This window comes from Podarcis cretensis (assembly GCF_951804945.1).
Source record: "Podarcis cretensis genome assembly, chromosome: 7".
NCBI classification, from domain to species: domain Eukaryota; kingdom Metazoa; phylum Chordata; class Lepidosauria; order Squamata; family Lacertidae; genus Podarcis; species Podarcis cretensis.
In genome coordinates this window covers 48841993-48867957 of record NC_137176.1, presented here as the reverse complement: position 1 = coordinate 48867957, position 25965 = coordinate 48841993, and the positions used below count along the sequence as shown (strand labels likewise).

The following is a 25965-nucleotide window of genomic DNA, read 5'->3' as shown; positions in this document are numbered from 1 at the left end:
GCTAGGCATGGCTTGACGGAAGTAGCCTGACAGGCCAAATGGGGAAGACCTGGAGAAAGTGAAAATGAAAGTTCACAGTGCAGTGAAATGTAAAGCTACAGCATCAATTAATCAGCCACAAGCTCTGCTATCATGGTTGGGCAAAAAGATTCCTGCATTGCAAGGAGTTGGACTTGATCACCCCCATGGTCCTTTCCAACTCTGCAGTTTGATGATTAAATGATTTGAACACCTGTAACAGCTTTTCATTTCATTTCATGTAGTTCTGGTCATAGCTTGTTTTAGCACTTTTTCCTGCCATTTGCTCTTTGCTGATGACTTCTATACCTTCCTACCGCCAGCCCAGTTTTTGTTCCAACATTCAGCCTTCCATAGAAACATTTCACAGTGAAGAGAGAATTAAAGAAAGAAAACATTTACACTATAAAGTTTCCTCACACCTCCTCCTAGCTCAGAGGACCCTCACAGCCCCCAAAACCTCTGGCATTTTAATGAGGGTGTCCTGGTTAGTCTCTTATTCCAGAAGTAGGAAGTTCAGAACAGGCTTTGTTTGCATGCTTATACAACACATCTAAATATCTATTGTGGTAATCCTATAAACCCCATTCTACAATCCAGGGAGTTAGCTCCACTCCCAGTAATCAAATAAAGTAAGTTCTGGGTTTCAGGCCCCCTTTTTGTTATTGTATCAGCCACCCTTGAGTTCTGCTTTCTCTTTGAAGTTTCCTTTTCCTGTACAGATATGTTAGTAGCTGTGCCACCTCTGAGCCAAGCTAGTCTTCCCCTGTGCATTCTCCCTCTTTATGTGCTACCAAAGAAGAGGAGAGCCTGTGTACCATTTTGCTACCAATTCCCAGCACTGACCTTGAGCAGCCTATGTTTACTCCCAGACAAATCAAGAACAATGCAGCGTTCAATACTGTCAGCCTCTGTCTCCTTAACATGCATGGGTTTATTTTCAAACACTAAGATATAAATGCTATGAAGCCTATATTAATACCTGAATACATTTATAATGTGTATTTTTCAGCTGAGTGAAGAGATTCATTCTATATTTTTATGCTAGCATTTGCATCTGTCATGTTCATCCCAAGTAGTTAACGCATTATTGCTCTTGTAATTACCACATCAAATTTTATTTTCATCAAATTTTATTTTCTCTGTTTTCAACCCCCAGAAACTATAATTGTACAATAAATTGGAATGAAATGAATCCCTTGTGAGACATAAATTTAAATAAATAAAGATTGTAGAATTTCTTTTTTTAGGGAAATTAAGCTGCAGTGGACATTACCAGTAAGCATACATAACCCACACATGTGAATGGGATAGGATGACTTTTAGCTGTTCATTTATTTATTAACCACTTCTCCATTAAAAATGCTCCAAAGCTACAACCCTAATTCCACTTAACTGGGAGCAAGCCCCATTGAATTCAGTATGGCTTACTTCTGATTAAACATGGTTAGGATTGTGCTTTAAGATAATATGACATGTAAAAGTAACTGATTGACTGACTTAATTTTTATTCAAAGTATATATTTTGAGCTTGGCAGTCAAGTTTTTAAAAAGTTTTTAAAAAGAAAGAAATTGAGATAATAGAAATGGTCTTGTGTTCTTTAGTTGTCTCAGGTAGGTAAAGGACAAGGCAGAGCAGACGGCAGTCTGTGCAAAAATTTTGCACACTGTAGTAGTTGAGTTGCATATGCTCCCTGCAGGTGCAAGATTTCTGGATTTCTGTGCCCATGAGTTTTTTCAAGACCTGTTTGTGGCCAGTGTACTTACTAATGTGGATGTGGTGGGTCCTTGCCTTGCTGCACTTGGGATAAGTGAATCCCTGTCCCTGCCCTGCGGATCTGTGAAATGTTCTTGGCTTCATTTGACATATTTTTTTAGTCATCAGTGCACTCGAGCTCTTCTGTGTTCCTTCTGTTAAAATATCCCTGCAGTAATTTATATTGGGCAGAATATCCTGTCAGGAGAGCATAGATTCACTTGTGTCTTCCATATCCCCATAACACATATCCAGCTATAATTTCAAAGCAGAAGCTGTAACATTTAATTGAAATGGGCTTTTACCCAGTACAGTGATTTTTCACTAGGGTTGTGTGTGTGTAGTTACCTGAATATAATTGTGAGGAGATTATGTAACATGGTCACAAGGTTCTGGTTTATACATAAACATAGAGATCTAGTTTGCATAGTAACTGCTTTCCCTTTTATCCTCATTAGTGGAAGCAATTAATTCACACTATTGTGCAACTACATATTATGTCTCAGGTACTAAGACAGTAATTTATGGCTTTACTCCAGGAGCCAGAACCGCAAATTCTAAACAGTAGCAGCAAGCATTTCCAGGCCACAGCTCCTCTGCTGATAGTAGGTTCTAAACCTGTCTGGCCTTGTTTAAGATTCAACTGAATGAGGTCCAGAACATGCTTCTCAAGTAAGTTCATTAAAACCCTTCTTAGCTTCCCTTTTATCCATCTGAAAATTGATTTCTTTTTAAACGGTTTAAGAAGATGCCTCAGGGCTTCAGAGCCTATATTAAAAAAATGAAATCTCTTCCTGTCTTGGAGCAACACAAATAGTCAATACAAAATTGACAAATGATCCTTTAAGGATATCCATTGAATCCATTATCTCCAGGCCCCTGTGTGAGACACTTCATCACAAACATCATCATCTTGATGATACATTGCAGAAGAAACAAGGTGAAAATCAGATAACTCCCCACCCCCAGTATTTATAGGCAGACTGCCACAATCATTGAAGTAAACCGGTATCAGCCAGAATAGGTTGGGATTGCTTTCCTTTCTTGAAAGTTAACTCAGTTATGTTTAACATATTTCAAATGGAAAGAAACAAACTGTTTTATGTTGAAAGCATTTGTCGTAAGGGATAGATGATATGTTATACCATACAACAAATCCTTTCAACGAAAACCAATTTGTAAAAGGCTTGCAAACTTTTTAACAGGCTATTGTTGTAGGAAATGCCTCCTCCATATCATCCTACCCAGTCACTCAGATCAGCTTAGTGACGCCCTCCTGGTTGTGCTGTCACCTGCAGAGGTCCACGTTGTGGCAGCCAGAGGGAGGCTATTCAGTTGTGGCATCCCCTCTAGGGAACCATGTTCCATCTGAGTTGTGGGAGGTGTTCACATTGATGGGATTTTGACTCATTTATTCTTTATCTAGCTTCCCAGTCCTTAATCTGTGTTAGGTTTCTATTGTTGTTGTTGAATTATTATTATTATTATTATTATTATTACTACTACTACTACTACTACTACTAATACTAATACTACTAAAATTTCTATATTGCCCTTCATCCGATAATCACAGGCCGTTTACAATATAAAAACAAAAAAATGGTAAAGGGACCCCTGGCCGTTAGGTCCAGTCGTCCAGTTAGGACGACTCTGGGGTTGCAGCGCTCATCTTGCTTTACTGGCTGAGGGAGCTAGTGTACAGCTTCCGGGTTATGTGGCCAGCATGACTAAGCCACTTCTGGCGAACCAGAGCAGCACACGGAAACACCATTTACCTTTCCGCCGGAGCAGTACCTATTTGTCTACTTGCACTGGTGTGCTTTTGAACTGGCAAGAGCAGAGACCGAGCAACGGGAGCTCATCCCATCGTGGGGATTCGAACCGCCGACCTTCTGATCGGCAAGCCCTAGACTCTGTGGTTTAACCCACAGTGCCACCCGCATCCCACAAATAGTGCTGTTTAATTAGCCAAACACCTAGAAGAAGAGGAATGTTTTTGTTTGGCACCTAAAGATATGTAATAAAGGCACCAGGTGAGCCTCTGGGGAAAGCATTAAACAAGGGGAGCCACCCTCCAAAAAGGCCTATTATTGTATTGCGACTTTCCAGACCTCTTGTAGAGAAGGCATCTAAAGAAGGGCCCCAGATGATTGCAGGGTCTAGTGTTATTCTAATTGTTACACTGTGCTATACATCACTTTCTGGTTTTTAGTGGTGTAAAAATATTTTTAAATGAATCATTTAATTATATTTTTCAAACGCATCTCCTTCTGGTGTTATTTAACAGATAACATGGCTTCATTGAGAGAGTAACTCATGTGCAATCTCAAGAGTTCATAGAAAACAGTTTGCAGAGAAGATGACTAGTTGTTGAAGCAAACAGGAACCCAGGGATAGGGTGGCTTCAAGCCTGGGAATTCCTAGGAGTCTAGAAAACAGGGAATGAAGGCAAACTCATCAGGACCCGTGATTAAGGGGTCTTGTTCCCATCTGAGTCAATTCCAATAGACTTAGTCTGCAGTTTTTATACATTATCAGGCCTAGCCAGGGTTCACACATCCTTGCCTTGGAGTGAGATTGGCTGGCACCAGCTGCTGAGCAACTTCATATCTGTTCTCCTCTTGAATAAGGGTTGGCTCTGTCTTCTGAGTTGGCTAGCACAAACCTGTTTGGGAAAGAGAGGGAAAGAACTGTTCAAATTATGCAAGTGATTGCTTAACAGCAACCACAGATTGGATGGCTTTAAAAGTGGGTTAGACAACTTCATGGTTTAGAAGGCTATGTTCTACCTCCACTATCAGAGGCAGTATGGTCCTGAATACCAATTGCTGGGTATCACAAGTGGGTTCAGTGCTTTTTTGCTCAAATCTTGCTTTCAGACTTCCAAAAGGTTGGCCACTGTGAGAACAGGATGCTGGACTAGATTGGTCATAGGCCTGGTCTGGCGGGGCTTTTCATATATTCTTATGTTCTTAGCTATTCAGTTAATTTCTTCAATTTCTCCCACAGATTTTACTCTTAACTCCCTTTTTACATTGTTCATATTGTCAGTCATTTTCAAAACAATACGAATATCACTCAGGAGAAAAGATGTCAGGGTTGTTGTTTTTATAAGCAAAACTACATGAATGTTGACAAACGTCTGGGGAACCAGTCAAACCCACTCCATTTTGAAACATTTCTCGACCCTTTATTTGTCCATTTTTCTATTTATTTACTTTCTTCAAAGACAACTTTCCCAATATAAATCTTCGATTTTGTTAAATCTGTGAACAGTTCATTTGCCTCTCGGGTTGCATTTTGAGTTTGTACAGCTGCTTTCTGCCTTGGGCCACAGTGAGTCTGACAAAAATTATCAGTTTCATCGGGTTGCTACTTGGAAGTTCAGAAGCAAATATTAAACCAATTCAGACGTGTGAGAGACTGACCTTCTGGATAGGAGGATGAGGTGCACTGGCGAGCATAGCGGTTGGGTGGTAGGGATAATGGCAGGAAGAAGCATCAAATTGCATTTTAAACTACCTTCTCCTGTAAGTGGCTTTATGGTGGAAATAGTGGACCTAGAAAGGAGAAGAAAACATTGTGAGGTCTCTAAAGGTGACATAAAAGTAACAGGCATTTGTTCTAATGGAAAACATTGGTAAGAATAGTATTGACATCCACATCCCATTTTATTGACATTCTTTAAAGCTTGGATCACTAGTGTCTGCTTGCTTTGATATATGACTAATAATAATGAGAACAACAAACCTGTTGCCTAATGGGGGCTGTCCAAAGTCATGACCCATGTGATCCTGCTGAATGTTTTCTGCCTTTGAGACAAGAGAAGTCTTGTTCTAAGTGGTCAGTTTACTTTGTAAATGGGAAAAGAAATAAAGTCCTAAAATTAGGGTCTTTGGGCACTTTAATATGTAATCTGAATGGGCTGTTCCTGAAAGTCAGTGGAAGATCAGTGATTTCACAGAGTGAAAATAGATGGTTTAAAAATACAAATTACTAAATTGTATCCAGATTTAATAGGACTTGACTCACGCTGAGTTGCATTTGTCTGTGCCATGTTGTTGTTTACGTAAAATTAGATAAATTGATTAATGTTCAGGGTAGATCAGCAACATAAAGAATACAGAATGTGATATAAATTGGAAACATGTATGGCGTTTCTCTGAACATCAGCAAGACATACCACTAGGCTTAAAAACTTGTATTGTGGAAATGAGAGTGGTCCTCTGTCCAAAGCTTTTAATGTCTACTCTAATGTTAGCAACCTTACTGGATCCACCTTGATTAACATTCACTCACAGAAGGTCATTATGTATTTTATTTTGGAAATAAATCAAATGGGACACTAGAGGGGACAACCAATATCAAATTGCTGCTCATCTGGGAATCTGGATGGCTTAGGCTATAATCCAAAACCCATTTGCCCCTCCTGCAAGCCCTGCCAGTCCTTGCTGACTTCCACCCATGGAACAATACCAACAGCATTCTGCCAGCACAAAAATGCTGGCATTGCTTTGTGCTGGCAGAGTGATACTTGCATCACTACATGGGTGGAAATCAGCATGGAACTCCCTGCTCCACCTGCAAAATGGGTGGGTGGGCAGAAGGGCCAGTGGCAGAATCCCTGTTGGTAACAGCTGATGGAAAACCTCAAAATGAGGCATTCCAGCGACAGAGAGGAGCTAAGCTAGCCCAGGATATGTTGGATTCAAAACCAGCCCCTTTGCCTCCACTTGGCAGGAAGTGGAAATGATGGTTGAAAAATGAAAGGCTAATGGCATCATAAGTAAAATGAAATGCTGAAATAGTTCTCTTCTGATTTAGAATTGCAACACTGGTGTCTTTCACACGTGGGGGAGGAACACAACCCCAAGAATGAAAACATGAAATATTCAGAATATTAGAATCAAAAGAGAGTGGTTACTAGATTTCACATGCTTAGATTATTTTGGTTTAGAGCCAAATACCACAAAAAATCTTAGCCCTGAAGGTTTATGTTGCAATAAGTTTTAAATAGAAGAAAATTATGTGTATGGGTAAAAGTACTTCTAATGGGCATGCCTTCTTCATTCAGCATCACTTTCAAAGATGTTTTAAGAAACTATTGAAATGGAAATGAATTCCGTACTGCCCTATTTTCATTGTAAATATCTGAGGAGACAAGTCCTCTCATTAAGTTCAAAACTGATTCAAAAATTCACATTGATAACATATCACCATGTCATGTTCATTGCCATAATATTGTTTTCACCATGAAATGTTACTATCACTGAGCTTGATTAATGCAAAAACGTGGATTCAAGAAATTCCAGTGACCAAGGTCAGTGACTCCTAGAGACTTAAAGATGATGACTGCAAATTGACTTTTCTCTCATTTTCAGAATTGGGAGGCTTTTTGATGGCACAGAGCCAATTGTTTTGGACAGCCTGAAGCAGCACTACTTCATTGACAGAGATGGCCAAATGTTCAGATATATCCTGAATTTTCTACGAACATCAAAGCTCCTCATACCAGATGATTTCAAGGTGAAATTTTATGCATCGTCATCATCCTATTTGAAATGTTTAGAAAGGAGGTAAAGTAATCAGAACTGCCATGTGCCGGGAGCAAGGCTTGTAGGTTGCATTGATGGATGCTGGCAAATAATAGATCTCTTAAATGAATTTTTAAAAATATTGAGCATACAGTTTAACAAGTGAATTATAAAACTTATTTCATATCATGGGAGGAGTCTGTGCATGTTAAGCATGCTTCCACCTGACATTTCCTGAACACATGAACAGGGAGGCAGTGCCTGTGAATAGAGGAAAGTGTGAGATGAACCACTAGACACTCTTAAACTGTAGACATCCATACCATTGAATGCCCCCCCATGCAGTTTGGTTGCCATTTGTATAACAGAGACTTAACCTATGATCATAAGCCACCATAAGGGTAACATTGTCAGCTGTACTCTGAGAGGCACATGGAAGGTAGGTCTGTAAACAGCTACCAGTCTAATAGTTAAACGGAATCTCCAAATGGAGAACAATGTGCCCCTGAATACCAGTTGCCAGTGGGCAGCAGCAGGGAAGGGCCACTGACTTTATGCCAGGGGTGGGGCACATTCCCACCCAACCCACAGTCTCCCCTGCTTCTCCCAGCAGCATGGCTACTGTTGGGAACAAGATGGACTGTTGTCTAATCCAACAGGACTCTTAACATTCATAGGAATGCAGTCAAAACCTAGTCACTCCACCAGTTTATTGAGCATTCATCTTTATTCATTTGCAGAAGGTTGGCAAAGAAGTTAGATAATGGCCCCTGTTGATTGAGTATTCATTCTGATTTCTTCAGAGCTTGTGCATCGTGCTAAGTAATTGTTGTCCCTCACTTCCCTTACTTGTAAAAAGTTCAGATTGTTTTTTGGAAGCAGATTGGTTGTGCAAGAGCACCAGATCCACTTTAACTGCACAACCTACATAGAATCATAGAATCATAGAATCATAGAATCATAGAGTTGGAAGAGACCACCTAAACATTAGGAAGAACTTCCTGACAGTAAGAGCTGTTCGACAGTGGAATTTGCTGCCAAGGAGTGTGGTGGAGTCTCCTTCTTTGGAGGTCTTTAAGCAGAGGCTTGACAACCATATGTCAGGAGTGCTCTGATGGTGTTTCCTGCTTGGCAGGGGGTTGGACTCGATGGCCCTTGCATAGTTGAATCCTAATCGCAGAATGAAGCAACAGCCTCAGAGCAGTCCCCATGTAGAATCTTGACTTGAACCAGATAATTGTAGGCTATTCATACAAATCATCTACTTGAATGAGCAACGTAACCTGTGATCAAGGAGCTCATGATTTATTTATTTTTATTTGCTGCATTTGTACTCAAGTTTCCTTCCAGGAGATCAAGGTGGTATGCATGTTCTCTTCTCTCTTTCTCTTCCCTGTTTATCTTCAAAATAATCCTGTGATGTAGGCTTGACTAAGGGAGAATAACTGGTCCAAGTCACCCAGTAAGCTTCATGACTAAGTGGAGATTTGAACCTGGGTCAGTCCCACTACTTTTCTGTAGTTAAGTGTATTTAGGATCACAGTTCTGACGAATGAAATTATCCAGTACAAGGATGCAGCCTGCTTAAACTAATATAGATAGATAGATGATAGATAGATAGATAGATAGATAGATAGATAGATAGATAGATAGATAGAGATAGATAGATAGATAGATAGATAGAGAGAGAGAGAGAGAGAGAGAGATAGATAGATAGATAGATAGATAGATAGATAGATAGATGATAGATAGATAGATAGATAGATAGATAGATAGATAGATAGTAGATAGATGATAGATGATAGATAGATCATAGATGATAGTGAAAATGTGGGTCCTATCAGCAAAAATAATACACTTCCATACACGTGCAGAAAAACTTTTTTAAAACACAAGTTTAAATGAGCAACTTTAGTTTAATTTATAAAACCTATTCTTACTTTAAACAGCTGGCTTTTAAAACTATACACCTCTGTGTGCCATCATAATTAATATTTTCTTGCCCTCTTTTTTAATCCACACCTTAATATGATATGCCCTAACATGGCATTTGTTTGCATTCAGATGGGTGGTTTTTTTCCTCTCTCATTCAGATTTGATGGGGGAGGAACCGTGAAAAGAGGTGAAGAATTTCAAGATACTGTGTAATTGTTTTATCCCTCTTGCTTGAGGGGCTGTATTTTCACAAAAAAAGGTTTTGTGTGAGCACTCTTAAAAACCCAGCCTCAGGTTATTGGAAACATCTGGCCCCACTTATCTGCTCAGTAGGAAAATCAAAATGTGTTTGACTGATGAAATGAGCTCTAGCTCCAGCCACAGAGCTAAACTGCAGTCTTTACAAAACCCCGTAGTACCAACTTGCCCTTCGCAAGCATTCTTAGGGCACACCACTCTTTAAATGGCGCTGTCTAAAAATAGCCTTTAAGCGCATATGTCCACATGAGACTCAGCATCTGCCTCTACACTGTCCCTAATGGTTTTCTTTCCTGAAGGTAGGTCAGTCATTTAAAAGCGGGGAACAACGTTGCCCTTCTTGTTCACTGTTCATATTTGTTTTCAGTGTAGGTAAAATAGATTTAAAACCTAGCCACTTCAAATTGTGATGATGTCACTGTCCATTCTGTTTTGATACATAATATAACCGAGTCCAGTTTTGAAGAGACATTCAAGGTCACCTAGTCCAAACTTGTGCCACGGGCAGGATTCTTTAGACAGAAGGTATCTCTGACACATTTTTTTCTCTTGGAAGAAGTCTAGAGAACAAGATCTTATCACTTTTTGTGAGCAGCATTTTCCACATACAAGCACTTCTTACTCTCCAAGCCTGAACCAGCTCTTGCTATAGCTGGAACCAGTTGCTTGCCAGCTAGTCTTCCTCTCTATGGGAGCATGTTCCTCTGCTATTTGAAAAATTCTTATACCCCACCCAGACCTTGATCTTCCCTTTCTCACCTTAACTTGTAATATGAATTTTCAATTCCTGTTTTCTTCCTTGCTGATTTTGATTTCTCTCTAGCTTTTGCTGGAATTTTTAAACTGGACATTATGATCCTGGTGAGGCATGCTTTGTGGTCTTTCTATGTCATGGGCCAGTTCAGAACTTTGGGTGTATCTTAAATACTTTTGGGGTGGGGTCCAGACAGCTGCAGGCCATACCTCTCTGATCCTCCATCTACCTTGCAGGTACTTGGTGGCCAGGCTAGCTAGTCATTTCCCTGACTCTTATGATGTTTTAGAAATGTTCTGGTTTGTTTTCTGGTTGGGGCGGAGGAATGTTACTGTTTCATCTGGTATTGTAGACTTTTATCTTCATTGTTTTGCATAAACACACACAAACACACATTTACTGATTGTTATCTTTTTTTGTAAACAGCATAGTTTTCTATGTCATGTGTTTATGTTTTCAAATGTAAGCTTTTTGGAGACTTTTTAGGTAACTAATAAGTCCTAATAATAATTCTGGTATTAAGCGTTATATACAAATATGAAAACAGGACCAAACATCAATATTAATGAAGAAGATATTTGGGGATGTGGCCAGGTATCAGGTTTGCCATAATCTGTCTTATCCAAGAATGTACATTATTTCTGGCCATTGCATCTAGACTTGGGGGGGGGTATTGTTTTTGTTCGTTATTATGCTTTTTTGTTTTTATACTATAAACCACCCTGTGATCTTTTGATGGAGGGTGGTAAAGAAATTCAAAGGGGGAAAATGTTTCTAGAGTTGCCTAGCCTCATCCAGATGTATGTATGAGTCGGGATGCCTCATACCATTTACAATGAGGTCAAAATGCATTTTTCCCTTTTTTAAAAAACAACACACACAAAAGATCATATTGATGACCTTTACTGCTTAGTTCAGATGTGAGCCAGATAGTCAGCACTTGGAAATATCTCATAATTTGAAGAAAACATTGAATCTCATTAACATTATTATTTCTGTATTTGTACATGCACACACAATACTCTTGTCAAAGCACATATGAGCCAAAGTATAAACTTTAAAGCCACAAATATAGTTAATTCAAAACATACACACCAATGTAATTATTATATGTAGTACAATAAAATGTCGTAAAATACATCTTCCTAGCAGTGGGTTCAGAATAGAGACTATTTTGAGACCAACCATTTTAATATTAGTCTTTTGGTGCAGATTAAATATTAATCTTTGGTTGCAGTCATATTCCCACTTACCTGGGAGTATGCCCCATTGAACTCGGTGGCACCTACAGTGGTGCCTCGCAAGACGAAAAGAATCCGTTCCGCGATTCTCTTCGTCTAGCAGTTTTTTCGTCTTGCGAAGCAAGCCCATTGACGGCTTAGCGGATAAGCGCTATTAGCGGCTTAGCGGCTTTTAGCGGCTTATCATCTTAGCAGATAAGCAGATAAGCGGTTTAGCAGCTTAGAAAAAGGGGGGGAGGAAAAAAAGTCGAAAAAAACTCGCAAGACATTTCGTCTTGCAAAGCAAGCCCATAGGGAAATTCGTTTTGCGAAGCGCCTCCAAAACGGAAAACCCTTTCGTCTAGCGGGTTTTTCGTCTTGCGAGGCATTCGTCTTGCGGGGCACCACTGTACTTCTGAGTAGACATGAATAGGATTGCATTATAAATAACATAACTTTGAATGTTATATGGAACCATGTCTAAATGTTCACTTAAGCTAATAGATTATGTTCCCTTTATCCATCAAGACAGTTGTCATATCAAAGGGAATGTAGTCCCCCCCTTTTTTTAACGAATTGATGTTATGTGTCCTAAATTACTGTATTTCCATTTTGATGCTTTCAAACACCAGTCTTTACAACCTTCCCTACTATATTAACTATATTTCTGTAGCAAATGTTGTATCCCTTGCTTCTTAGATGGTCTGGTCTAGAGGCCAGTCTGTGTTCAGCACCAACTTTCTCTTCTTTCCATTTATTTTCTATTGTACTGTACTGGGAACTAGCATGGCAACTGCCCTGCGTCTAGTCCCCTAGACTTAGTTGTATTCTGATGTCGCATGTGCTTTCCTCAAACTTGCTCAGCATCAATTGTCACTGGCAGGGGCAACAAAATGCATAAGAAAATAGGAGGCTGCACTATTATGAATCACGACAGGCTTAGTCTTATCTAGTTCAGTACTGTCAGTGCAGCCTTACTTAGAGATGCAAAGGACACGGGTGGCACTGTGGTCTAAACCACTGAGCCTCTTGGGCTTGCTGATCGGAAGGCTGGCTGTTAAAATCCCCATGACGGGGTGAGCATCCGTTGCCAACCTAGCAGTTCAAAAGCACGGCAGTGCAAGTAGATAAATAGGTACCGCTATGGCGGGAAGGTAAACGGTGTTTCCATGCATTCTGGTTTCCGTCACGGTGTCCTGTTGCGCCAGAAGCAGTTTAGTCATGCTGGCCACATGACCCAGAAGGCTGTCTGTGGACAAACGCCGGCTCCCTCAGCCTGAAAGCGAGATGAGCACCTCAACCCCATTGTCGCCTTTGACTGGACTTAACCGTCCAGGGGTCCTTTACCTTTACCTTTGCAGGGAATTGAGCCTGGGATCTTATGCAGGCAAACAATGTATGCTATAAATGAGCCATAGTCCTCCCACTCCTCAGCCCCAATCCCAACAAACAGTATGATGACTGCCTGGACACGGGTAAGCTTACTACTCATAGGGGAGCAGAAAAAGGTAATGCAAGGCAGAAGCATCCCTATTAATCGTGGTGTATATTTCTTCCATACGAACTTCTTAGATGGGGAAGGTGAGCAGTTCCTATCCACGTGTTGAAATGAATTCAATATTGAGTTTATTTTTCTTATATACTGTAGATGTAGGATGATGAGATCCAATGTTGCACTGGTAGGCATGTCACCACTGCAGTCCCTCTGCCCCCCAACCTTCCCATAGGAGTTTTTGGGTGGCAAACAAGAAAGAGGCTGCTGTGGAAAGGAAATGATGAGGAAGTCTGTTCCACAAGCAAGTTGACAATGTTGGATTGCCATTCGTACCCTATAGCGGCATGTATGTTTCTCGTTAGCAATGAAAATTATGTGTCTTTCAGGATTACAGCTTGTTGTATGAAGAAGCAAAGTATTTTCAGCTTCAGCCCATGCTAGGGGAGATGGAAAGGTGGAAACAGGATCGGGAGACATGCCGGTTTTCAAAATCCTGCGAGTGTTTGGTTGTGCGTGTTGCTCCGGATCTTGGAGAGAGGATTACCTTGAGTGGCGACAAGTCTTTGATAGAAGAGGTTTTCCCAGAAATTGGTGATGTGATGTGCAATTCAGTCAATGCAGGTTGGAATCACGACTCAACACATGTCATCAGATTTCCTTTAAATGGCTATTGTCATCTCAATTCAGTTCAGGTATGTAGACACCAGTATATCAGTTTTTGGGCAAGCTGATAAATATGTGAGCCAGAGTGAGGTTTTTAAAAACAAACAAACAAAAACTTTGAAAGTAAATCAATCCAAGCCCTTCCTTAGAGGATCGGTTGTATTCTCTTTCTTATTATTTATTAAATTATTATTCATTATTAAATTTGTATACCGTCCTTCATTCGTAGATATCAGGGCAGTTCACAACATAAAAATACAATATAAAAACCACAAAATATGTAATAAAAATAAGAACAAAAACAAGCCAATGATTCCCCCTCCCACAACACATTTTATTTGATACACTGGGTCTAATGGCTTGTGCTGAACCTATTCAGTAGATAATGGAGCATGCAGATGCTTCTGAGAACAAGGCAGTTTCCATGTTCTCAGCAGCAGCTGCATATGACATGATGAGAAGAGCCACGTACCATCACTTAAATGAATTGGGTTAGTGAAAAAATATGTTGCAGAACTCATCCTGGAAGGTATTGTTGAATATCTATGGGGAAGATACATAGGAGGCTAACCATTTATGGAACAACCTGTGGTGGCTTATGAGATTTCTCTCTACTCCATGGTGTCATGTTTTAGGAGCTATTTTCAACAATCGTTGCGGGTTCAGGAACATTTTATTTAGCTGCCAGAATTTTAAAACATCTGAATATTCTACATGATTGACACAAGACCTGTCTTTAGTTGATCAATCAACTAGTACGTCTACCCCTCTATCCTACACTACTTTACCCTAACTTTCCTAGTGCGGGGAAACAGTTGAAGTTTGAATATTATGCCTTCTCAGTCTACACACACACACACACACACACACACAGAGAGAGAGAGAGAGAGAGAGAGAGAGAGAGAGAGAATAATACAGTGAAAAATTCCTGAAGAATAAGGTCTGGTCGTATCTGATTAATGTTCAACACCTGTATTCCAATCAGTCTTTGAAAGACCTTGCCTTGAACATTTGGTTTGTTCTGTTTTAATCAATGTCTTTTAATTTACATTGAACATTCAAGATTAAAACAAATCCCTACAGCTACAGTTTAAAGATACCAGCTGCATCCTGCCCCAGATCATTTAAATTTGGCGTCTAAACACTGGGCCAAATAAAGAAGTTCAGAGATCACAGAAGTACTAGAGGATTGGAGATTATGAGCACATTTATATCCTAATTTTCTTCCATCATGAAGTGTTCCTAAATGGTCTCCCTTCCTAGATGGTCTCCTATCCAGACTCAAACCACCTTAGCTTCAGCAGTATAAGTCCATCGTGTACTCTCAGAACATGCTTCTGGAGTTCCAAAAGCATGGAGCATTTATCAGGAAAACCTTTGTGTGTCTGTGTCATAGGCCTTTAGAATAATCAAGAGGATGCTTACATTAATCTTAATGAGCACATTAGGTGAAGGGATATTTACCGTATTTTCAGTTTTAGTTTTCCAGTGAGAGTTTGAAAGGGAGCCTAGATGTTAATGGAGTTTTACTGCTACACCACAATCATCTGCATGTCTACTCAGGAGTAAGCCCCATTGAGTTAAAGGCACTTACTCATCAGGTGAGCAGTAAGTCAGATCAAAGGCAACAACCTTGAAATTAGCGGACTTTTCATGTACTTCCTTCCAATTTAGATATTTCCATATAGATGTTGGGTGTGTCTCATCTCTCTGTACACATGTTAATGGACTTAGCATAGGGCCCTACAGATATCCTTTATATTGTGCATTCATGAAAAGCTATTCTCACAATAGTATTGCAGTGATTATAGGCAACTTCACTTTCAATTCCATTTGCTCCTGCAAAGGTTTTGGGACAAACATACTACTTAGTTTCCAGCAGTTGCATATCCCATAGTTTGCCACTGAAATCCTGTAACTTTCCATACCACAAAAGTTTGCAAGGGGAAGGGGGTTGTCCTGCTTTTGTTGTGCCACAGCAGAAGTGTCTTTCCAGGTGGCAAAAACGTAGCATCTTTAGGGAAGCATCACAGAACGACTGATAAAGTGGAACGATGTGTGGGTGTTCCAGTATAAATCCACCACTAATGCACTATTATTACATCCATGACCTGTTTGAGTACCCAAAATAAAGCCCAGAATGGAAGGCTCATAAGACACTGTACCTCTATCAGTTCACTTGTTATTGTCATTACCACTGACATCAACTGGTGGCCAGTTGGCCATGGATTGGGAGAAATGGTTCTCATGCCAAAGATTGGCCCATGGGCTGGAAGTTTCTCACTCCCGCACTGATGGGACGACGGCATTGGATGTTGCCCTACATTTTTTTTAGAAATCATGCAAAGGTGAATGGAATGAAGAGGTTGCAATTTCAGTATTCATTTAACTACAGTAGCTGCTGTTAATGTCTTGAAATTTACCAGTAGTTATCATTGAGGAGGGAATTTATGTTGCATAAATATAAAGTAGTTAAGCATATAATAAAAAGTACATGAAAACAGATTTTGTTTTTCACAATTACACTGCTGCTGTTGTTGTTTTTAATCTTTTGTTCTGACCCAATCTTTTCCTCGTCCTATTTTCTAGGTACTTGAGAGGTTGCAACAAAGAGGCTTTGAAATTGTTGGCTCCTGTGGAGGAGGGGTGGACTCTTCCCAGTTCAGTGAATATGTACTTAGGCGAGAACTCAGAAGGACATCTCGTTCATCCTCTGTCATTCGAATAAAGCAAGAGCCTCTGGACTAAGGACATTTTTTTTTCTTATGCGACAACAAAAAAGGGGACCCTTTTCCATGGGCAGTTGGAACACCAAAAGAGCTCTGGAATGAAACATTGAATAAAGACACATTTATATCAAATATAGAGACCATACCTGTATTGATACAGGAGCATTTGGATTAGTAATAATAACCTCAAGGTGTAAAATATGTATATGTAAAAAGTTAGAAATGCAAAAAAGAAAGAAAAACCCCTTAAAATAGTAGGTGAGATTGGTGCTGTGAGGGCCATTAAGTGTCCTAGGCCATAGTCAGGCCTGATTTACAATAAAGAAGCCATTGCCAGAAGGGGAGGCTCACAGCTCCCTTCCATTTTCCATTGCCAAATGGTGATCTTTTTTCAGCATGTACATCCTGAATCAGGTTTGCAGGTGTTTGTGTTAGAGATGACTGGGCACAACTCTAGAAAGCATCCATCCATTACACAGCAGAGGTCATGAACAGGAAGTCACACACTTCTGTCCATCTGACAGATATGAACCATCCTGTTTCTTTATCAGATGGAGTCAGAATTTATTCCTACATGGCAGAGTTGCTCTGGTTTGACTCCACTACATTCATTTTTACTATTTTTTAGTCAAATGAAGTACACTAAATTCTGTTAATGTCCTGATTTAAGTCAACAATAGTAAAGAAAAAATGAAAAATGTTTAAAAATCAAGATGAGCATTTGCTTTTAACTTGCTCTATTATGCATCTGATACATCCATTGGACAGTAAGTGGTGCTGAATTCTGTGCACAAACAACAATATGAAGGCACAAATACGTTACTTAAAGAAAGGCAATGTGCTTTATCTTTAGTTCATAGTGGCAAATGGTTCTGATGCACCTCAGGGTGCTTCTTTCTCTCCATCATTGAGACAAGTGACCTAATGTTGGTTAGTACGATCTTTTCAGTCCTGGGCAATTATGTTGTAAAGTCATCAAATGCAGGCCTGTACGACTGCTTTTACGTCTATCTAATGCTAACATCCCTGTGTAGTATAATTTCATCACTGCCCATAAAATCACAAGTATTGTTTTCCTTTCTGAGTAGTATAATTCTGCACAGTTTTGCCGAAGATGTTGTTTTAAGGAGAAGGGCAGGCCCTCCAGCCGCTGAGTAACAATACAGGCAAGTCCCCACATATGTTTGTTTGACTTGCATGTGACTGTGTATATGTGCGGCGCCAATAAATAAATAATGATGGGAGAGACCTGGAAAGTCAAGGGTAGACAGAAAGTAGATCTGGATCTACTAGCAGATCTGTGGATGATTTGCTGTGATTTCTGACTTCCCAAAGCAACAAACAAATGACCCACCTCTGCCCCATATAATACCCTAATGATAAAAACTTAGACTAACCAAGAATGTGTTTCTTGTGTGGAAGGACTGTGCACAACATCCAGTTCTGGCACTTCTGGAATCAGAATTAGTTAATCTTAAATTTATATCTTTTGCAGCAGACTCTGGCTGGTAGATCCTGAAGTCTGCCTGCCCCGATCAAAAGGAGCAATTGCAAAGCCAGTTGAGGGGCCACAGGAAATGGTATGACTACTGCTCCATTGGTGGAGCACAAGATCCACTGGCAGGACAAAACTCACAAAATACAGAGAACTGCAGACAAAACGATCCTTAATACAAAACCTAGTGACCAAAATCAAATAAGGAGAAGCCTGTATTTTAAAAAAGGATAAAAAATACAGTAAAAATAACTATCAGATAACTAACTACAATAGTAAGTTCATAATATCCCATCATAAGCCAAACACACTTTGACACAGAGGTCTTAATCAGTGGCCTTAATATAGAAAGAAACATAGTGCAACCATTCTGTAGGCTTTGGCTCTTGACTTTGGCTTCAAATCTCTTTTATTAACAACCAACCAAATTATTTTTCATCTCTGTTTCCATCAATGTAAACTTTCCCAGGATACAACCATACAGATTTACCTTCTTTCTACAGATTCAAAGTGGTATTTTTCGAGGTCACAAGACGTGACAGTTAAAAAGAGACTATAATTGGTTCACATGCTGGCTTCTATATGTTGGTTATTTTATTGCATAGTACTGAATGTTTTGATTTTTTTCTGTAATGCTCTGGGGGGGGGGAGCCATTTTAAAAGGGTGGGGGAGGATTTCATTCTCACCTAGAGCTAAACAAGCAAAGCTTCTGGGAAGCATTTTTCATAATTTCCAGAGGAGTAGTGAAAACAACATAAAGTGTCATGGCACCTTAAGGACATAGAGAGAGGCTGCTGGACCACACCACTGACCTGCGTAGTCCACAATCTTGTTCTTACAGTGACCAGCCAGACGCCTGTAGAAAGTCTGCAAACTGGACATGAGCAACAGCACTCTGCCCACCAGTGACTCCCAGCGACTGGTATTTAGAAGCATACTGCCTCTTGACAGAGGAGGTAGAACACAGACAAATTCATGGCCACTAGCCCCAGTGGCTAAGGCTCATTTAAAGCCAGCCAAGCTGGTGGCCATCACTGCCTCCCATGGGAGTCAGTTTAATATTTTATCTTTTCTTTTATCTGTTCTGAACCTTCCAGAATTCAGATACATGTTCATGAGTTTTAGTGTTATGAGAAACGGAGAAAAACTTTTACCTACCCATTTTCTCCATGTTATACATAATTTGGTAAACTTCATCCTGTCACTTCTTACTGGTCTTTTCTCTAATTAAAGTTCCAAACTGCAACCTTTCCACGTAGCAGGGGTTGCTCTCATTTTGGTCGCCACTTTCTGAAGCTTTTTGAGTGCCACAATATCCTTTTTGAAGTGGGCTAACCAGAACGGTACACAGTATTCCAAATGCTGTTGCACTATCAATTTGTATAACAGCATTATGATATCAGCAGATTTATTTTCCTTTCCTTTCCTAATGATCCCTAGCATGGAATTTGCAATTTTCACAGGTGCTGTTGACATCTTCCATTAGCTACAACCCCTTCCATTAGCTACAAGTCTTCCATTAGCTACAAGTCTTGTTCCTGGTCCAGTTCAGACCCCTCCAGTTCAGACTCCAAGAGTGAAATGAAGGTGTATATTTTTTGCTCAGATAAACATCACTTTAAAGACTAACACCATTATTTTGGCGTACTCTTTGATGGACTATAGTCTTGTGCCATAATAAATGTGTTCCTCTTCATTGTCTGTTCCAGAAAGTGTAGTCTGATTATGTCAAGACAATGGCTATCCTTGTGAACAATAATTTGGTTGGTTGTTAATCAAGGGGGTTTGCTTCTTCTTTGAAGGTCTTGCTCTCATTTGAGGTCTCATATACTATAAAGCCAATTGAATTGTTCTGCTTTGTTTGTTATATTTAGACCACCTCTGTCAAAATGTGTTTGGCTTAAGCTGTAATATCCTTAATGATTATGGCCTATTACAGATTTATTATTCAAGTATGTATCTGATAGTTAGTGTAATAACTTTTATTTCCATTTCCTTTCTTTCTTTTTAGGAACACATTCCTGGCACCTGAGAACCCCTAGTATGTGACATAGATATCCCAGTGGTGGTGTTTCACAAGTTATGGGGGCCAGGACAGGATAGGGGGGCGCGTTCTCTAGGTTCTGCAGGGTCCCAAACCCCCTTGTTCCCCTGACACCTCACCAAAATGGGCCTTAAACTGCAGATCCGGTCTAGTTAATTCCATGCCATTGACCACAATAGGAAGGAAATATAAACGTTTTTGTTTTCTTAACAGTAACAGGGGAAGGGATCTGCTTCCAAATTCTCACCCTGCACACACGGATCCAGCAGGACTTTGACCATTCTGGTTGCTCTCCCATGGAAACTACCAGCAGCAGCAGCAACAGCAGCAACATAAGAGTACTTTGCCCACCTCCTCTCCAGATTTGCTAATATAAGGATTATCTCATTTTTCTTTAGGTCTTCCTTGTAAGGGAGGGACAATTTGAATAATGGCTGGTATATATTTTTCAAAAGGACAGTGGGCATTGAGTTTTATTTTTTTCAAATATTTTTGGTCCCCGTCTAACTTGGAGCATTGAATTTTTACACTTGGCAAAATTTGAACTACTTAGTATGCAAAGTGCTTACTGAATCACCATTTAAGTCTAATGTATTGCAGCCAGAGCATCTCCTAGCCTCTCGACTGAAACAATTTTCTTTCCTCCCTTGCCCTCTTCTTGGGTTTTTTTGAAACCCAAACAGCACTCTTCCTCTGACTTTACAAACCCAGAAAACAGATACAGTATGTAGTAATTCTTAAAAACTCAAAAGCCAGCACATTGCTTTGGGGTTTGTTTCTAAGTTTTTAATTTGGTCCTTATAAAGGTCTGGTACTGTTGCTATTTGGGTTTTTTCTAAGAACCAACATAGCTGCCTCCATTTATTTTATTGTCTTAAGTTATTCGAATTGCTTAATTGGTTTTGGCTTGTCTCAACAGAGATTACAAGGTATACAACAGAAAACCCATACTGTTCACAGGTGATGCTTTTGTGGCATAAGACTCACCAGTCACCAATCACCACATTTATCCTTACCCAAAATACCTTTTTATACGCAATACTGTATATTAAGTAAGCTATGACTACACACTCCTCCTCCTTATGGAACAGTGAACTGAAACAATGGTGCAAACATTCCGTTTTATTTTATTTTATTGTGAGACTTGAAGCTCTGAATTCAAGCTTTTCCCAATCAAACGAAAAGGGTCTATTCTAGTATATCTCAAACCTTCAAAAGCTAAAGGAATTCTTCTGGGTTTTATAAAATAAGGGCAGGTAGTCTTGCATCTCCTAGAGGGTATGGCAGGGGAACTTAAATTGATCATGCCAGGAAATAAGTGGTTAGGATAAATCCCATACATAAATGTTCAGTCCATTGATGGCAAAACTCAGAGTTTCCCTACAATATCAGCTTGTAAAATAAAATACAACTTTGCTTTTCCAGTGTGGTGTATATCTAAAGCGGATAAGCTTAAAAATACTGGATAAAATGGCAAATGATGTTAACATAGAGTTGCACTGAGAAGGTAGATTGAGTAAATTTCTGGATTCAGATTTGTAAATTTGGACAATAGCAGTTCTATTGTATTGCTGTTTCTGGATCATTGTTAAATGTTTTGGTTTTTTAATGATGGCAGTTAGTCTTAATGAAATAAATGTATGTGCATTTTTTTATTTAACTTTTTTTTTTTTTGCACTGAGGTGAAATGGAAGGAATATGAACTCTGGTACATCCACATTTTAAAAACTGTTCTTAACCAGTAGAATAATCTGTAAACATGTAGGGAAAGTACTTTTTAAGTACCCTACATGTACTTAACTTGGAATATTTTGCATGTTCACTCCACATAACCTTGAAAGAAAAGGGTGGAGATTCTAGATTTGTGGAGTGGGACTATGTGAAATTGTCTCTTGCCCAAAATGTAGCATAATTGACAGACACCAACAGACTATACATGGTTTCGGATTCTGTGTTTTGGTATTTTGAAAGAAATACTATCACACAGGAGTTAGTCTTCCCCCTTACAAATGCTGCAGCTTAACGTTGCTGTTCCTGGGCTGCACTTGATACAATCTGAGGCCCTTATCATTCATCATACTTGTCCAGTTTTCTGAAGCAAACATTAACATCTCGCTCCTTTCTAAATCTTTGAATAGTCAGATAAACACTGCATTGAATGTTATTTTTTTTGAACTGAATCACAAATTGTGGAGGTCTGGTATGTTAATGGCACTGTACTCCAGGTCACAGACATGGACTCCATGGTCATGAACTGAATAAAAATAATGCAACAAGGGTAAACAATATGTAGACTTGTAGGTGACACTGATTAGCCCTTTACAAAGAAAGCAGACTCTTTTAACAATCTGTCAAATGTCATTTATTAAATCAGATCAATAGATACAAGCAATAAATATATTGAATAAGGAAAAAACCAGTGATGGCAACCAGCTCTCTTTTTACCGGTTAATAACATTGTGATGCACTGTAGTTGTAATTTAGCTACTTTTTTAAAGTAACAATAATGATGAAAATAATTGCATTTGATGCAATCAGCAGGTGCTGTATTTTTGCTGTAGTGCATGGAAAAAGGGAAAGGAACATCAGCTGCCAACATTGTGTGTTCTGTCAACATGATTAAGTGGTAGCAGAGGGACTGCTGGGAACATATACTGGAAATGCCACACAACGTGACCTTCCTCGGAGTAAAAATGTGGCTGGAGGTGGAAATGAAACTAGGTTCCAAAGGCAAATTGAAGGCACTGTTGCTTATATCAATGATCAATGCATTTTTACCAATACAAATACCTCTTTCTAGTTCCTCATTGTGTGTTCTGATTATTTCCTAAAAGCACCATCAGACCACTATATCAAATATAGAAACTTGGGGGGGGGGATCATAGTTCAAAAAAGTGAACTTAAAAGTACCAGCTTCTGGTAATCGCAAGTGGGTAGAATGTTGTTACACTCCTGTCCTGCTTGAGGGCAGCCATTGTGAGAAAAGGATTCTGGATTAACTAGGCCTTTGGTTGCTACTATGTTCTTATGCTAGAAGCAGCCCAGGTAGGTTTTGAGTAGGTTCTTGTTTGACGGTACTGATGCCAGTGGGGCAACAGTCACTTGGATGTGCTGTTAAGGGTGAGTGTGTCAATGCAGAAACTGGAGATTATAATAAATTGAAGCTTGGAGGATGAAGTGAGGAGCCTTTAACGTGTTTTACTAATGCGCAAGCAGTAAACTTGTCCACACTGGGTTGTTACCTGACAGGTCTAGTAAGTATTTGGGAAGAAGCACCAACTGCACATGAAACCAACAGATGGAACCAGCATTCACTGCTGAAGTTGTATCAAAGAACAGCTTGATTCTTCAAGGAAATGTAGTTATTACTGGTCTCCTTTTAATGTTATACTAAGTTTGGTTTTGCTTTTGTAAGCAGATGCTAAATAGTTTTGAATACACCTTCTTAAAAGTTGTATTTGTAGTATATATTTTTGTCTTAAGATGACCAGTTTGCCAAAGAGAGCGTGTGCTTTGAATTGGATTAAATATGGGGGAGGAACCCCCACGACTGCAATATTGACAATTGTTCAAATTATATTTTTATTTTTGTTTAGAAGCTAAAACCAATTACTTCATTCTGTCATTCCTGTCCTGGAGAATTCTATATTATGAATTATTTCTATTGGACAACTGGTATTTGAATGCAGACATTCTTGCTGCCTGAGGTTTATTTACAGTGGAAATGAAACCAAGAAACCTTCAAGGCCCTCAGGCCAGTTGATTTTCTCAGACTTCAATGTGAGTGGTTTATTATTTCTTGAGGGACTGGAGGGATCACCAGTACCAAGATCAATACTTTGCATTAAGGTTTTCTGTTATCTTTGGCTATTTCCTCACTGATCTGGTTACCCGGGCCTCAAAAAAACAAACAAGCACAAACCTGGACATGTTGGATCAGATGTTCTGTATTTAAGGCTGAAACTGTTTCTGCTTCAAATACAGTCTCATTCTTGCATTTGCAATGCAAGATGTCATGGGAAGAGATGGGGAAGCTGGCTGGTTTGTTGTTTGTAAGGGAAGAGAATCCATAGCCCAAGGCACAGCATCTATCTACATTTTCCTACAAACTAACAACTAGCCTTTGTTGATTTGTATGCTAGCTATTATTTAACATCAGGCTGCATAATTGTATTGTGTGACTTTTGCAGGGACCATGTGTGCTCTTCAACAAAAGGGAGAGTGAATGGTTGTGTGTAATTAACTCTTGGACTTGCAATCAGGAATAAAAATAAGGGATATTGAATGCCAGACTAAGTACTCTCTGGCATTTAAGGTAGAACTATGTTTTATATATGGGACGCGGGTGGTGCTGTGGGTTAAACCACAGAGCCTAGGGCTTGCTGATCAGGTCGGCGGTTCAAATCCCCATGACGGGATGAGCTCCTTTTGCTCAGTCCCTGCTCCTGCCAACCTAGCAGTTTGAAAGCATGTCAAAGTGCAAGTGGATAAATAGGTACCGCTCCGGCAGGAAGGTAAACGGTATTTCCATGCACTGCTCTGGTTTGCCAGAAGCGGCTTAGTCATGCTGGCCACATGACCCAGAAGCTGTACGCCAGCTCCCTCGGCCAGTAAAGCGAGATGAGCACCGCAACCCCAGAGTCGGTCACGACTGGACCTAATGGTCAGGGGTCCCTTTACCTTTACCTTTATGTTTTATATGAGAACACAGGAAGCTGCCTTATAGACTCAGACAAGCAGTTAATCTAGTTTGGTATTGTCTACACTGACTGGCTGTGGTCCTCCTTGCCAGGAATTGAACTTCTGTTCTTTCGTGTGCAAAGTTTACCCTCTTCCTCCTTAAAATCTAGTTCAACTTACTCATGCCTTGACCTCATAAAGGTTTTTATTTCCCTGCCATTGCTTCTTATCATTGTCCTACTGCCTACAGGAAAATGCATACAATTATAGTGCCAAGACAAAGTTGAACTAGACTGGAGGAAGGGAAATTATCTGCAAGGCTGCTGTTCAAGATGCCAGCTCATCTCTTTGCAGTGTGTACTTGTGCCACATGTGTCCCTAAGATTTAATGTAATGACTTGTGGTGTGTAGCATTGTTGTTGTTTTTACCATCCCAAATTTCAGAAACTAGTGCTGCATTAGCAATTTTCTCTCCTAAAAGATGGACTACATGCTCAGTATACTTGTTTGGAAAGAAATCTCAGTGGGTCTAGTCTCTATGCATCATAAATATTGCATTCTTGAGACCACTCTTGTTTGGGGGCTTGCGCTAGGATGGAAAATTTGTCCTGAAAATTTATCATAACAGGGGTGAGTTCTTGTCTGCAAGCACCAAGCCAGTGGGCAACTATATTAGAGTTGCTATCCTGAGCAGATGGTGGACTGGAGCAAGAGAGCTATGTTAAAAGAAAAAAGAAAAAAAAAGTCTCTGTAGTCTGAGCCGGGGAAGATGACAAATGAGCTACCTCGTAATACAAAAAGGGTACTCTATTATGTTGTTTGTCAGCATTAGTTTTCCAGAGGAAAATCTGCACTGTTGGGATGCCTGGTCTTGCCTAGTCACTGGTACAAACAGCATGTGATTTATAGGCTTACAACATGTTAATTGTCTTTCCTAGCATATTCCACATGTGGCCAGTGGCTCATTTAAAGGCGAGCTGGGCACATCAGTTCTGTGCAGGGCCAGATTTAGGTTTGATGAGGCCCTAAGCTACTGAAGGTAATTGGGCCCTTTATATGTCCAGCTGTCCTTTGTCAACAACAAATTGTCACTGTTTTTGTGTTGAATATATGCTATATGGTAATTTATGGACCTAATAGGTATCTAAAGCCATTTGCACACGCAGAATGTAGGCACCCTATATATAGAAATTAGCAAACCAGTGATATTTTAGGGAGCAGGCTAGCAGGCGGGGCCCATTACTTACATCATAGGAGCCTACACAACACAAAACACTGTTGTTGTATGTAGGTTTTTATTTGTTTTCTATCTTATATTTTGGAAATGTACACCGTTGTTTTTTCCTTTAATTTTTGTGGGGGCCCCCAAGAGAGTGGGGCCCT

The 25965-nt window shown here is 39.8% G+C and overlaps 1 protein-coding gene across 10 annotated transcripts in view; it reads left to right on the top strand.

The window, feature by feature from the left end:
* The window catches only part of KCTD1 (potassium channel tetramerization domain containing 1), a 75853-nt gene extending 53148 nt beyond the window's left edge, over nt 1-22705 (top strand). For 9 of the 10 annotated variants that reach the window (XM_079982700.1, XM_079982701.1, XM_079982697.1 and 6 more), the window contains 3 exons: nt 7156-7300; nt 13357-13662; nt 16223-22705. In XM_079982700.1, the coding sequence (XP_079838826.1) occupies nt 7156-7300; nt 13357-13662; nt 16223-16381 (610 nt within the window). In that variant the 3' untranslated portion in view covers nt 16382-22705. The remainder of the gene's footprint in view (nt 1-7155; nt 7301-13356; nt 13663-16222) is intronic. The other variant, XR_013840419.1, reaches the window with a different exon arrangement.
* The last annotated feature ends 3260 nt before the right edge of the window (nt 22706-25965 follow it).